At 40.7% G+C, this 15,694-nt stretch overlaps 1 protein-coding gene across 13 annotated transcripts in view; it reads right to left on the bottom strand.

Moving 5' to 3' along the window:
• The window catches only part of LOC111571008 (receptor-type tyrosine-protein phosphatase S-like), a 68,914-nt gene that overhangs the window by 24,596 nt on the left and 28,624 nt on the right, over positions 1–15,694 (bottom strand). For 8 of the 13 annotated variants that reach the window (XM_055014170.1, XM_055014171.1, XM_055014169.1 and 5 more), the window contains exons 5-10: positions 14,812–15,000; positions 7,838–7,948; positions 7,038–7,049; positions 3,092–3,106; positions 1,478–1,747; positions 429–808 (exon numbers count right to left, since the gene is read on the bottom strand). In XM_055014170.1, coding sequence (XP_054870145.1) covers positions 429–808; positions 1,478–1,747; positions 3,092–3,106; positions 7,038–7,049; positions 7,838–7,948; positions 14,812–15,000 — 977 coding nt within the window. The remainder of the gene's footprint in view (positions 1–428; positions 809–1,477; positions 1,748–3,091; positions 3,107–7,037; positions 7,050–7,837; positions 7,949–14,811; positions 15,001–15,694) is intronic. The other 5 variants (XM_055014176.1, XM_055014175.1, XM_055014173.1 and 2 more) reach the window with 1 other exon arrangement.

Genomic DNA, 15,694 nt, shown 5'->3' with positions numbered 1-15,694 from the left:
ATAGTAAATCTTCCTATATTACCTTTACAACACAGTGCCACAATGAACATTATATAAATAGAGAAGCGAAAAAAAAATCAGCAATGAAGAATGAATGACTGTAACCTGTTTCCTCGCAGACTTAACTTGAGCGAAGGCAGAGGATATGAAAGAGTTTTTGTCTGCTAGTTTTGGCTACTGGGACTCTGGAACTCTGGATGTAGCTGTCACACTGAATAAACTCTGCTTTATTTAACAAGTTTGCTTTATATACACAGCAGAAGAGCTTTCCTGTTAGGTATTTGTGGCTTTGTTGCAGGCATTTGCCACACTATTTAGAACAATTTTCCGTGAGACAGCAGGAGAAGGGTACAAACAGATAAAGAAATTGAAAATGTTTTCTTCTGCTGACAACACATCAGAAATTGTTGTTTCAATCCTGATCCCACCTGTCCATTGGGCTCCTCTGGTTCCTCCCAGCGGACCATCACAGTGTTCTCAGAGATGATGTGAGCCTGGACGTTTCGTGGAGGGCTGGCGGGGGCTTGCTCTCCTGTGCGAGCCTCCACACGAGTCGACGGGGGCCCCTGGCCGATGCTGTTGAAGGCCGACACTCTGATTTCATACTCGGTGTTGGGGTACAGCCCACCGATGCTGTAGCGGGTGGTGGTGATGCTGTCCACTGTCTCGTACTTGCTGTCCGGCCCTTTGGCTCGGTACTGGATGATGTAGTAGGAGACAGGGTCGGGGTTGCCAGAATCCCAGGTGATGGTCACACTGGTTGCTGTGGTCTCCGTGACGATGGGTGTGCCAGGAGGCTTTGGTAAAGCTGATGGTCAGACAGGCGGAAGACAGATAGATGTACATTATTTACTATGTAATATTTTATTTTCTGTCCGTTCCATAATTCCTGTGACATATCATGTTGCATTTTTTTCTACTTTCCATTTTGGATATTGCTTTGTTTGTTTATGACATATTACAGTTAAATCTCTTCCTAATCACTATACCGTTGGATTATTGTACATTTGTTTATCCCCATGTAAATCTAAATGCACTTTCACTACTGTTTGCACCATCTGGCTAAACTGCATTTTGATTTACTGCTACTTGCTGTGCGCAATGACAACGTTTAATTCAAAACTATTTATTTACTAATTGGTTTATACACTGTTTGAATTACATCACATTAATTTGGCGGACGTTTTCCTTACAATAAGTAATATGCTATATTAGGTGGCTGTTATGCATCAGTGATAAAGTGACAGTGAAGACAGTTGCCTTAATCATACTTAATATGTGGGAAGAAACAAAGAAAATTTGCTTGAGTGAAATCAAATGTACAAAATTACCATCCTGGAAATTCAAAGTGTACACGTACTTGAAAAACCAGAGAAAGCCTTGTGTGTCTTTCCATACAGTGGCACTTTTACACCTTCTCCGAGAGGCTAAAATGAAAAACCATGATAATAATCATAAAGATGTCTGAGGCTCTTACTCTTGACTAACACCTGAGCGGTGGCCTCGATGATGCCCAGGCTACTCATGGCCACGCAGGTGTAGTTTGCAGACTCCCGGACACCATTTAGCTCGAGCACATTCCGTCCAATCGGCATGTCATCCTCAGGGGTCAGGTCCTCGTTGCCGAGCATCCACTTGACGTAAGGCATGGGCGAACCCACGGCCACGCAGGTGATGTTGACGCTCCCTCCCGGCATGATCTCGTGGTTGGAAGGGAGGATGGAGAAACGAGGGGGCACACGGCGCACTGGGAAAGGAGGAGAGCCGGGGGTAGAAAGGAGGGGGGAGGATGTGGGGTTTACAGGGGGTGAGGAAGGGGGAAGAGAAAAGTGGGGAAAGGGAGCGAGGAGAAGAAAAAGGTGGAGAGAAAGTAGGAGGAGGAGGAGGAGAGGGGAGGGAAGTGAGGGGGGAGAGAATGAGAGAGAAAGAACGAGGCAGAGAGCAAGGTCGAGGTTTAGAGAGAGAAAGCGAGAAAGATAAAAAGGAAGAAAAAGAGAAAGAGAGGAGAGGTAACAGGAAGGGGGAGAATGAACTTCAGGGTTTTTACAGAAAATTACAAAGGGATATTTCAAGTTTAGTCCCAATTACTTTATGGTACTGATGATTCCAACAGAAAGACACAAATCTTGTGTTGAGCTCAACCATTCAGAGTGAGCTGCCTACTCAAAATAATATAGTGACAAACTCTTGAGTAACACTTCAGCCAGGACATGACACCTATAGTCAGTTTCTCTTGTTTAAAAACACTTTTTTTAAAAAACTGATTGGTTATCAATTTAAACAGAAAAATAGGCTGTGCTGTTATTATGTTACCATCTAATGACTGTGACTAAGAATGTTAAACTTTACCAGAAACTTCAGAGCGAAACTTTACTTCATTGAGATTCCTGTGCCTTGAGGTGCTTGTGCAGTTGATGCGCTCTTTTTTTAGAGAGAGTGTATGCATCATGGGGGCCGATCAATAGGCCCTGCCTGCTATTTGTGTCCCCATGAGAAGAACAAGCAAAGTGGCAAGTTATATCCAATACTGCATCTGTCAGAGCTTGTTTGACTACTTATTATTGAGAGATGCATCGAGAGACTGAACTCATAGGTCACTTGCATGCCTGGGCGACTCAAGAGGGATAAAAATGGTGGAGAAACACAAAGAAGAGAACGAAGAACTGAAGACTTAGAGGGAGACAGAGAGAAGCGAGACACCGGAGAGACAGGTAGAGGCATAGAAGAAGAATCAGAGAGAGACAGGAAGAGAGACAGAAAGAAAGAGAGAGAGAGTGAGGCAGCTCTGCTTCTCTTCCAGACAATGAAAGGCAATGTAGCAAAGGACAGCCACATTGTACAACAAGATACTGTACAATACATAGGATTCATAACTGATACAGTGTGTAGTCAAATGAATTGGAAATGTGGACAGGAGTGGATCAAGGGTTCTAAAAAGGTGTTGTGGCAATTACAGAGTGATCATTGGACACAGTAAGTAAAGAACACCAAGACAGCATGAAAGAGGCAGAACGGGAAAGAACGAGTGCGAGCAAAAAGAGAGATATGTGAGGTAGTATGTGCATGTTTATAAGTTAATAAACTTATGTACATGTGTCTGTCGCTCCTACACATCAGGGTGCAGACAGAATGCAGAAGAAGAAGAGAAAAAGGGGAAGGGAAAGGAGGGGAAAAGACAGGGGGAGTGGAGATAAAGAGAGGATTAGAAGAGGGTTTCGCGGGGAAGGAGGGAAAAGGGGGAAGAAAAGAGGAGCGAGGAAGAAGAAAACACATGGATCTATTTAAAAACACGGCTATATACCAGAGTCAGGCCCATTCAGAAAGTAGGTGCTTCAAAAGTAAGAAAAGAAGAAAAAAAAGGACTAGTAGAGATCGGATGTTGAAGGCACAGAGAAGAAGAGGATACCCGAGGGTCACAACACAGGAAACAGAGAGAGTGACGGACAAACATCTCCGGATGAAAGGAGAGAATGAAAGGGAAGGCAGACAAAGAGCAGAAACATTGTCGAAAAACTCAGCTAAACTCAACTCTAGGAATGTGTAAGAAAAACTGTATTAAACAACAAATGCTCTAAAAACAGAAAATTTAAAAAAGGCTACAAAATAAAAGAATAAAAATAAAGTTACTGTGATATCCTACAGCAGCAAAACATGGAAAGTCCAAGTGTTTTTGGGATGGCTTGCAAACCCAGTAAAAAATCTAATATATATAAAATCAAACATATCATGAAAGGAAATGTAAAATTAAATCAAATAAAAAGAATACATAAATATTGTTCAATTTGCTGCATAACCTCCACTCCTTAATGAGTAACATCATTACTTGGAATCTTCGCGGGCCACATCCCCCTACTCAGAGAATCACAGTTGGATAGAAGTTAACATTTTAGCATGACTTCAACAAATCAAAAGGAAGAAATAGTTGCCGTGACGTCACTGTCATTGCATGAATAACAGATAAAAGTTCAAAGCATTTGGAATACTTGTGGGAAATAAAAAACAAAACAAAATAATCATAATTAAAAAAAACAACCCAGAATTGGATACAGAAGTTGAAGACAAGAAAGAGACAAAGAGACAAAAACAGGTAGATCTGTTAGAAAACAGACATGATTAGGCAGGCATCTCCTCATCCGAGCATGCTGGAGACAGACAGACAGACAGACAGAAAGACAGAGAGACTGCATCCATGACAGCTCCATGCATAGGACAGACAAAGCAGGTGCAATGCAGCATGACAAAAATATCATTGAAGCAGTTATTTACCTATCAACAAAGCAAAAAAAAAAAAGAGAAAGGACAGTTAATTAAGCATGTGGATTAATTTGGTAACATGAGCAACAACAGGATGGAGGTGAAGACTCAAGATGACTGTTGAGTAATCTGAATTCAGCGGTAAAAGTATCAGAGACGAATGACTGAAGAATCCGCCGCAGAGACATAGGTGAGCACTTTAAAATAAAGCGAGCTCATAACAAGGGATAATCCTTCGCATGCTCACAGAGCCTCTAGCTTAAAGTTAATCGAGCCGGGCCGAATGATTCCCTTCCATTTTCTATACAGTTTGCAAGAGCCGGGAGCTTCAATCTTTATAAGTGGAGCTATCATTAGTCCTGTCCTCTGCAGGGAGTCTGGAGGCTACAGGCTGGGGAGACCTTGGCACAGCCTTAAGGATTATGGCTGTATCTCAGCGCTGCTATACAGCTGACATTTACTTAGCACCATCCTTGTCTGTCTCAAGGACACGGCTTTCATTAGCCACTGCAGTAAGCGGCAATCATTAATATCCCCTCAATATCTAAAAATGAGATATGATTAATTTCAAATGTCAGTCAACAGAGGCGTGTCAGAGTGTTTGGCAGAGATAGCAACAGTAGAGTAAAATATGACACACCACAGACTGTATTACACCAAAGTTGGCGTATTACACCAGGCAATATACTGACGGCGGAGGATTGGGATGAATCTTGATGATGTGCTGCGATGGAAAAAGTATGCAGATCCTTTACTTAACCCTCTGAAGCCCAAGCAGGTCTTGGCTGTTTATTTCCCCTGTCATATTTTTAACCACTCTGGGTTAATTTTTTATTTTTTTTTTACTGCAGTATAAAGCCATGCACCTGTAGGGAAACAGCACAACTATGACTAGAAGTACAGAGCACTCAGAAATGTCTTTGGTGCTGTCTAACAAGGTTATAATGGCATTAATCGGTGCAAAGTTGAATTTTGTTCATTATTAATTTTGCATTACAATAGAATCAACATGTACAATTTTACATGTGCCCACAGGTGTTACTAATACTGTCGGAAAATGGTGATTCTACACTTTATTAATCTTTTACTACTGCTACAATCATTACACATTTCACCAAATTGTATGCGTCTTCCTGTTGCTTCATTTTGTACTGTTCTTGAGCCATGCTGCATTCAGTTCATTGATCAAGTATTCTTTATTTTCCTCTCAGTCTCTCTAATTATACCTGTCTCCTCTCTGCTTTGCGTAAGCACTGCCTGCAGTTCAAGCGAAAAGTCTCAAAATTTTTATTACGAGACTCCTAGTCACTTATGGCTTCTCGGTTGTTTTTTTTGCCATTTAAAGAATCTGGTGCAAACGGTTTATTCATGGTGAATTCCTAAATAACACATAAAATATCAATATCTTAAGCTTTGATGTGGTTAAATTTCTTGACACACATCACAGATGACAGAAGATTCTTTGTGTTTTTACACTTTCTGACTGATAAATGGTGACTTTTTTAAAAAAAAGATAACATGCTTTTAAGACCTGGCATTCAGAGGGTTAGGTTAAAGTCTAAAAATATACCATCACAAGTTCAAGTTTGCATTGTTATAAGCAAAACTGTGCAGTTATATTAATAAACAATAAAGTGAATTGGTGACTTTTGATGAATTCGCCATGAGTGTAGTGGAAAGAAGTTCTTGTGAATTTTCTGCTTTTAAACAAAACTTTGTAAGAGGATGGAACAGGAGTAGCTAATAGTCTTGTTTTTAAAGTGTGAAACTGTGAATCTAAATTGTAAATGCAGAGTATATTATTGGGTACTTATTGCAGATACATTCATGTGTGGGTAGGATTAGTAGCTGCTTTAGGTGGAGCTAGTTTTAAGTTCCTAATGCTGTGTGGTTGAATCATATAAGATCATCTATTGTATCCTGTAGCTTGTATTTAAAATCATGCATGTGCTAGTATTATGTTGCCCTCTAAACAGTAGTGGTATAGTACTATTACAACCTGGTCACATATTTTACACAAGTACAATACTTGAGCAAATATCCATCACTGGTGAGGTGATTATTCCCTTCCCATCTTGAGTTTATGTCATGAATTTCGTCCAGTAAGCGATGCTTCTCCCACAATCCAAGCATACAAGTTCAGAACAAAGGGGGCATGTACAAGCATGACTGTGAGTGCAAGGTTTCCACTCAGTGCAACAAGTGCAGAATTGGAGCAGATGTGATGACATGGGAGCAGGGACACAGTGATGCACATGATGATTCAGAACGGGCAAAAAAAGAAGCAGCAGCATGACACGACAAGACAGCAAGTTCAATAATATCACAATCCCAGCATATCAATAGGCGTGAACACACACTGTGCCATGCTCTCGTGTCAGTCCGTCAGTCAACACACATGCAAGCGGTGCTCCTTTCTCTTTCTCTCTCACTCCTTCCATGCAAACATTGCCTCTTTTTAATCTTCCAATTCTTGGGTCTCCATGACAACAACATCATACCATGCAGAAAACATTGATCGGGGAGTGAAGGCAATACCAAGGGTTCTGCACACAAGGCCTCACAATGCAGTCAATGCACTCTGCTGCGTAGGCAGACCACTTCATCATCGTAGCAGCTTTACTTCCTTCATTTTGGATACAGATTTTAATCATTTCACTTCAAATCTACTGCGGTGTCCTTTAGAATGTTTTTTTTTTTCTGTTTTGTTTCCCTCTGTTTCAAAATTCAGTGAATCTTTCTGAAACAAAGGAGTAACAAAAGAAAAGAAAGAGCGCACCAACCTTCTCGAAGCTCTGAGGGATGGAAGGGGGTTGATGCAGAACACAATGACGTGAGGGGGGAGAGAGAGAACGGGGAAACACAGAGAGAATAAAAACGGCCAGCGCAAAGCCACTCGCTTCACCGCACCACACACACACACACACACACACACACCTTGCCCGCACACACCCACACAAACACACACCTCACACACACACACACTTCTCTGATATCCCACGTAACATAGAAACTAGAACTTGTAAATATGAACATTGGTTGTGGTCTTTCAGCCATAAGCCAGAGATTCACCGGCACCCACAGATAAAGATTCAATTAAAATCGGATCATGTGGGTGCAGGATGATGCCATTCATGTAAAAATTGTACTAAAGCCAAAATTATTTCCTTGATTAATGCATCCAATTTCATTCAAATCTTCAATCAGATCAAAACATTGTCTTTTTCAATCTGCCTCTAGTACAGAAACCACTTTAGTAGACAGATCAGTGATGTTTCCATGCAGTTAAACCGAGGTGTGCTCCCAACTTTGTGCTCACTTTTTTTTTTGATTCTACTGCAGGAGCTCACACCACGGTTTAAGGTGGACTTGTTAAAGGTGGTTGTGAGAAATACCAAACAACAGGGTCAACATATATTGTAGACAATGGATGGGTTAGTAATACTTGTATAAGAGCACAGTAATGGAAAAGAGGTAGCTTTATTAATAATACCAACAGCACCTTTATAGTAGTGATTTCTGTGTGTCTGTTTTCCTGTGCATGTGTGCGCATATGCACGTGTGTTGTGCGTTCAGGTCCTACCTCGCACGTATAGGTTTGCGGGAGAGGAGTAGCGCACGCCTTGTGAGTTGGTGGCCACACACTCGTACTTCCCTTGGTCTGTTTCCTCGCTGTTCTCGATCTGTAACGCTCCTGCAAGACAAAAAAGAGAAAGGTGTTTGGTTGAAAAAATGTGTCTGCTGCTGTACACCTTCCTTTACATCTTGTCCCTTTCATCCTGAGATATCCATCTGTTGTTCTGCTTCTCTAATAGTTTGACTCGTCCTCGTCTATTGCTTTAACATCCAATGGGCCCCACTCTCGTTTACAATAAGTCGTATTTTTCCCAGAAAGAGTTTTTTTTTTCTCCAGCCATTTCTTGTAAAATGTGAAAAGAAACAGCAGCATATTTGAAATTCAGATATTCCTTACAAAAAAGTTTGGAAGGCAAAAACAAGTCTCAAAATGACTTTTTATAAACTTAGCTGACACTTAAAGGGCCTTTAGTTGTATACATCTGTAGCAGATAGTGATTCCTCTCCTGCAGCCGGCATACTTCTGCCATGAAGAAAGCCTGTTTCTATCTTGGCAGTTAACTGGCAGCAGCTACACAGCTTTACCCTCCGGCACCGACCCAGTGATGCTCTTTAGCTCTTTTACTTCCTCAATTTTTATCCTCCTACCCTGCTCCCGCCGTGATAAACAGTGTCTCCCTAAACGTACTATAATTACACACAACACTCGTCAGGTGTTCTTTGTTTCACGGGGTGCTATTCTTACAGCTATGTTTTTTGCTAACGGCCCTTTGAATTACCAGCAGAGATGTTTTTTTTTCCTTTTTTTTGCTCTTTCAGTCTGCTCTGTCACATTCTTCTCATCTGAAACTGACTTTGACATGAAGCCTGAGGAGGAAGCACAATACCATGCAGTACCCTCTGCTGCATTGCACAGGGTGGAAAAAAAGAAGCACGCGACACACACACTTTTAAGGGAGTGACAAGAGTGTGTTGATAAACAGGCGTGTGCGCGCACATACATACACACACACACACACAAAGCAAGTTCAAGTCTCAGACAAAGCACTGTGTTTTATATCAGATCTTCTGTGAGGCTGATAAAAGGCATCTAGCTTGTACGTGATGTAGAGAGATATATGGAGGAACAAGATATAGTATGCTGGGCTCGTACACAGATTTTTCACATATGCAGAAGAAATGTTCAGATTCATAAGCAAAAGCAGCAATGCCATAATATGAAAATACTCAATACAAGTTCTGTGTACAGATTTAAAGGGCTGTTTCATCTATATTCATCAAAAACCTTTTTTTTTTTTTTTTTTACTGTAATTAAACTGACCTTATAATTAGTTCATATAGTTATGTGTCTATACATACACATATATATAGCCTCAAATCTCATTAAGCAATTTCAGCAATATATAACATCCTCCAACCTCGGACCCTCGAAGAAAAAATCCTTATTTATTTATTATTTTAGGGCCTTTTTCTCTCATACAGCAACAGAAAAGCTGGAGAGAGGAGGAATGACATGTAGCGCAGAGTTTTCATTGGACCCAGACCACCGCAGTAAGGATTCAGCCTTGATGAATGATGCACACACTCTACCAGGTGAGCTGCTGGGGAGATGCATGTAAAAGATCTCCAGTGGGAAAAAAGGAAGAAATCTCAGGATGAGTAACAGAGGAAGGATACATCTCTCCTCACAGAAAGACATAGAAATGTAGGCAGAAATGGCAACAGTGGCACTATATGAGGCAAAAGAAGGCAAATTATAAAGACATCGAGGAACTGTTATACTGTTAGATGGCAGAATTTATATAAATGAATCATCTTTTAAAAATGTTCCAATAATTCTGATATCAAATTTTTCATTAGCAAAGCAAGTATAACTGTCAACAAATGCAGTGGAAGAGAAAATATATTATTTTCCACTGAAAAATAGTGCAGCAGTATTCAGGAGAGCAGGATCCCAAGAATATTATGTTAATTTATTAATATTTGAGTCTAAGCACATTGAAATTATTCTCCATCACTACAAACGCAGACAGACTGTTCTTCTGTCTCAGAGTGTAGGTGCATCGTCACACACACAATAGTTGATCAGTTTGAAGAAATTTAAACTCTGTGTTGTTAGAGGCTCAAAAGAGGGAAAGATTAACTTGTTACTCTCTGCTGGGGGCACGAGTATGTGTTTAGTGAGCGGAGGCGCTGCCAGCCGAAGCTGTCATCCACTGGCTTCTGTTTTCTGTAGTTACATGAAAGGAAAACAGCCCGTGTCCTCCTCTTTCTCCCTGCTTTCCATCCCTCATTTCCCCGTGGTGCAGGGCAGAGTTGGGAAATAAACAGGAATAAATTATCTGCTCGACAAGTTAAGTCTCTTCTCCAGAATGTGGTAAGACACTGAAGGAGAAAGCGAGAAAAGACAGTGTGGAGTAGACGTGGAGCCGGACAGGTGGAGCTCTGCAAAGAAGAACTCATCTGACAGCTGGAAGCAGCTCATATGGCTAACCATCAGCACAAATTTGAAATCGGGAGTTGAAATCTTTTATGCAAAACACGTCATTACCAAACATGGAGAAAGACAGGTGTTCAGTATATATACACACAGAAAGGTCAGCAGTCGCATAAATAAACACACAGTGTAGACAGAAAACTGGCAACAAACCAACATAATGAAAGTCAGAGCGGAAAAGCAGGGTGAAACGCTGCAAAAAAAAAAGGGAAAGTAAAAGAACAGAGGGAGAGCAGTTTGTTAGTCGGCGTGGAAGCTGCTGACAGACTCAGAATGAGATGTGACTTAAGTAAATTGAGCCGCTGCAAAATCGCGGATGGTGTATAATGTCTGCTGGACTGAGACTCAGCTGATCAGATGACAACAGATACTGCTAACCTGATAGCTCTGCTGGAACATCTGGGTCAAACAGATCACCTGGACTCCATCTCCCACGAGCTGAAACACTCATTTAACTTGAGGCTGGACATTACCAGCAATCAAGACTGATTGTTGCTATTTTGAACCCAATTAACTTAACATTTTGAAGATATAACTGCAGAAATCACAAGTTCCAAGGACCAAACTGTTTCACACTAGTTATATTTCAACTATTTATTTCCAGTTTTACGCTATAACATTAAGCTGAAAGTTTTTTTTAAAGCCAGGATCAGTGCATATTGATTTTAAACTGTAGAGAACAAATTGATTAGTCGCTTTTCAGATGGTTAATCAACAAAAATGTTGCAATTAACTGATCACTCTTTAAAGCAAAAATGTCCAAAACATGCTGATCCTGCTTTATTTGCTGCTTTTCATAAATGTTTCTCTTTTTTTTTATATATTTGCATGATTTGATTAGAACAAAAATGATCTTAAACTGTCATCCTGTACTGGTTCCTTGCAGATTTCCATATTTTCGGTCAGTCTGACAACATGATCTATCAAAGGATTTCTGTGTCTCGCTATTTTTTTTTTTATAAAAAAAAAAAGGATCTTTACCAAAAACTACTCATTTGTTTTTCTTGGCCAATGTCCTAATTTCCTACCAAATTCCCTTGAAATCTGTTTTTGAGATTTCCTGCTGACTAACAGCCAGACAAGCTAACAAATACGCCGAACATAATCTCCGTGAAAACAGTATTTAATGATGCAAGAAGCAGCATTTGGGTCAGTTCTGATGAGAGAACTCACCTTCCAAAAGAAATATTTATAATTCAGTTTGGATGCTGCCTGTGAAAAGTAAATAATGATATTTGTTGTCTTCCATTCTAACAAAACCGTTTTTCTGTGCTTGCATGTTAACCGATAAAACTGACCTAAGCCGTGACCATAACCTTTGATCAGATCAGGGTTCTTAGCAAAGACAGGTCCATCCATTACGCAGCAGTCGACCTCAGAGTCCATATTGAATGCCATCTGTTAGTATGGGTTTATGGAGGCTGTTAAGTGCCTAGGTAAACTCTCCAGATCTCAGTCCCAAATGTCAAAAATAGACAGATAGCTTGTCATGGCTCTCCTCACGCACATCTAAAGTGGTGCAGCAGATGGCATGGAAAAATAGGTGGATGCCATGGTTGAGGTATAAAGATGTCAGGAAAAGTTCATCTCTATACTGCACCATATGTTTCTGTCCCTGGGAACGGATGAAGTGCTCGTGTGCAGATCTGAGATGTGTCGCCGTGGACGGTTACCTGCGGCGGGAAGCCCCCGCAGATGATGGATACTTACAGGGCAATGAAACAGCTCAGACTCATCTTTGGTGAAATTTGAGCGCAGTCATTCTCTACATCATTTTTCATCCTGACCCATATGGGGCATAAAAGTGATTCCAACACCCAACAGAGAAAGAAAAGAAGAGACGGAGAGAAAACACCGATTGTGGCCCAAAAACAGATTCCTGGCTGCACTCCAATGAGAGCTGGCAGCCGTCCACTAAATCACAGGCATTGCTGGGGGAGTTGCCTCCATTAAACACATCTTAAAGGAGTGTTTCATCCATAACACATTTCGGTGCTATTTTGTGCCCAGCTCAGGTGTAATTGATTTCCTCCAACACATTCCACTGCAGTGTTCGGTTCATTATACAGGGCATTTTGTTGTTCAGGTTTGTGATGGTTTTGGTGATTTTAAATCCTATTAAAGCCTGCGGTGAATCTCACCGAGCCATCTGTCTTGCTACTGTTTCATTGATGTGATATGTGGCCTAACATACTGTACTGGTGAATCACTGTCATGTCTGTGTGACACTCTGCAAAGCACTGAGCACGTCTCAGAGCCGACCAAGCAAAACTCGCCATGATAAATGATTATAAAGTGTACAATTTTAGACCTAAAAAAATTTGTATTTGTTAAACTGCATACCAAAAAAAAAAAAAATGTAAAAAAGAAAACAGTTAAAGAAAAGACTCTGTTACTCTGTAGCTTCAGGGCCACCAAGATTAATAATAAATACAGAACGAGACAACAATTGCATAGTGCTTATAATAAAACATAAAAAAGCACTACACTGTGCTCTCTTTCATGTTTCTAATAATTCTGATGGACATACTACAGCTTGAAAAGCCACATATGTCTTTAGAACATAAGGGTTTTTTCGCAGGAGAATATCTATTGTTTCACCTGCATCCATGCAGTAGCAAAGCTGTTCCTACATCACACTCCACCCACACCTACACTGCAGACTGTTTTCCACAGAGGCAATTACACTATAGGTATTCTACAGTATCTATCACAGTGGTAAGTGACCATTTTTATACACATCAGCAGGTTGTTGGGGAATTAAACCTATGACTGAGTGTAGGGGCTGAAAGAGGTCTCTCTAAAAAACAAAGCTGCAGCGATGGTACCTGCAAACAGCAGGTCTGTCAACCACTGCAACTCTCCACATGTTGAAACAGTGTGCACGGAGCTGTAGTAAAAGCCATATGCTGTGTTTGAAGAATACAAATGAGGAAAAAGACGAGCAAAACTGTAAGGAGTAGAGTTGCAAATACTGCATGCCCAGCAGCTAGTTTACATTCTATAGTTGCTTCAGAATAATGTTATTTTCAATGCTAAACAGCATATCACCATTAGTTAATGGTGCACTACTTAAGATTCTAGCCACTGAATTGTGTTCAGAGCTGATCATCGTTTAAGTAAATGTTAATGACTTTGTTCTGTTTTCTACTGCATTCAGTACAACACTCCAGCAGTCTGAGCCAGACTTGCAACTTGCTGTTCTCGATGTAAAGACCTTGTATTTATCAAAAGTTAAATTACTGACAATAAACACAATTCTAAGCTGTAGTATGCTCTGTACAGCAAGGGAAGCGTCCCAGTAGGCATTGTGTTAGACTACAGAGGAGCCTGAGCTTACTTTCACTGCATGATAACTAACTAGCCCTACCGAGCAATAGAAAACGATGCAGATCCATTTTCATTTCTTCTACATGGATCATCGGCTTTTAAAGATGCTAAGGATTTGCCTGGAACATGCAGCTTTAGTCTCGCCCTTTAAACATGATAAGTGAGAGCATCATCAATTTATTAAAACATTACAGCGGCAAATTCTGCAAATGGAGACGCAGGCACATAGTTGACAGAGGGCACCAGTGATCAGTGAAGGATGTTGGCTGACAGCAGGGAGATATCAGAGCTGGCAGGGCGAAGGAGCACAGAGAATATGGATGAAACAACAACAAAATGGTTTCGCTTCACCATCACTTTCATTCCCCCTGAGGATGGCTGAGCGAGAATGGCTGAGGAAAAACGTGTCTGCCTACTCCAGGAGACACTGTATCATCTATACAGATGAGCATAAACAAAGCTGAACAAACTGTCTAAAGCGCAAGAAGTGATTCCTTTGTACTCATCCCTCGATGTGTCTGCGCAGCCACACTGTTTGCAATCTCTCTCGCAGCAGAAAGAGAAAACAGAAACTTCCCTCCCCTCTTCATCACAAAGCTCATTTCACACAATTTCAGACTGGGCGGGTCAAGATGAGGAGAGCATCAGTTAAATGCCTAATGTGAAGAAACTTATGCACCTATTGATTCTGAGAGTCGAGGGGAGAGAATTATTGTTGCTCCGGGGTAGATTAATTATTATATTAGGTATTTATTTCAGAGTGCATTTACTTTATAGTGAAGTTTTTTCAACCCACGTGAGATCCCTGGTGTTTTTTGATATTTATGATACACAATGGAAAGTGGCTTTTGCCTTTAAAGTAAACATCTTCTTTTAATCTTTTTTCCCAAATGTTAGCAAAATGGCATTTTTTCTTGGCTTAAGGATGGCACAATTATCCTTTTTCTGAAATTGGCTTTAAAAAGGTTTTACGCCCCCAAAGGATGTAGATAAACTCAGAGAGCAGCATGTAATCCTTCAATCATAATTAAAACATGATAATCACCAAATTTCGAGCAACAGGGATTTACCTGATAGCAATGCTAAGCTTTAGATGCACTGTTTGTTTGGATACCGGCAAATGGAGTAATCTGACTCAAACTCATCTGTCTCACCTGATCGAAGCTTTTTGATGCGACCCTGGCTGCTGTTGGGATCCACGGGCAGGTAGTCTTTGAACCAGGAGATGTCTGGATCAGGGATGCCGCTGGCGGCGCATAGCATAGTGGCCGTCTTGGTCCGCTCCACCACCTTCAGCTGGGGCCCCATGTCTATACTGGGGAAGCCAAATGGCAACAGGTCCTCTGCAAGGATGAAGAAAAAGCATATCATTTAAAATCCAGTGCCCTCCCTGGCTTATAATAGGGAATTCTAATAAAGAATGTCTGCTTAGCTTTCAGGGAGGGCCGGTGATGGTCACACACATGCACTAAATATTGAAATATTTGGCTGCAAGACTAAAATATGCATCAATCTCATACAATGTTGACACCTCTTTTGTGGCGTTAAACAATGAGAACAAATGCAGACAAATGCAAGAAAAAAAAATCCAGTGCAAGCAGTCAAATGTTGTATTATGGCATTGAAGTTAAATGCTTTGAGCTAAATGCTAGTATCAACATGTCAACATGGTCACAGAGACAATGCTAACATAAATTTTGGCATATTAGCATTGTCTCTGTGGTCATGTTAATGTCTAGCATGTTCACCATTACTAATCAGCAACTTCCGGGGCTGAAAGGCCCAAACACTGCAATCCCTCAAATGGCCACTTGAGGCTGGTTCCCAAAGTGAGTCACTATTCATAGACCCCCATGTTAAAATGTCCAATTTACAGCAAAAATAAAAATGTTTACAGGCTGTTATAAAAAAAAAACACTTGGCCTCTTTAGTTAGTTTGCCTCCTAATGACATCTGTACAGGTGTGAATTTTGCTATAATTAACCAACTTTAATTACATCAAGGTTTAAAGATATGCATAATAAAGGCTGTTGCTGG

Source organism: Amphiprion ocellaris, chromosome 10, assembly GCF_022539595.1.
Source record: "Amphiprion ocellaris isolate individual 3 ecotype Okinawa chromosome 10, ASM2253959v1, whole genome shotgun sequence".
Classification (NCBI taxonomy): domain Eukaryota; kingdom Metazoa; phylum Chordata; class Actinopteri; family Pomacentridae; genus Amphiprion; species Amphiprion ocellaris.
Note: the sequence above shows the minus strand (reverse complement) of the source record. Positions and strands in the feature narration are given on the sequence as shown.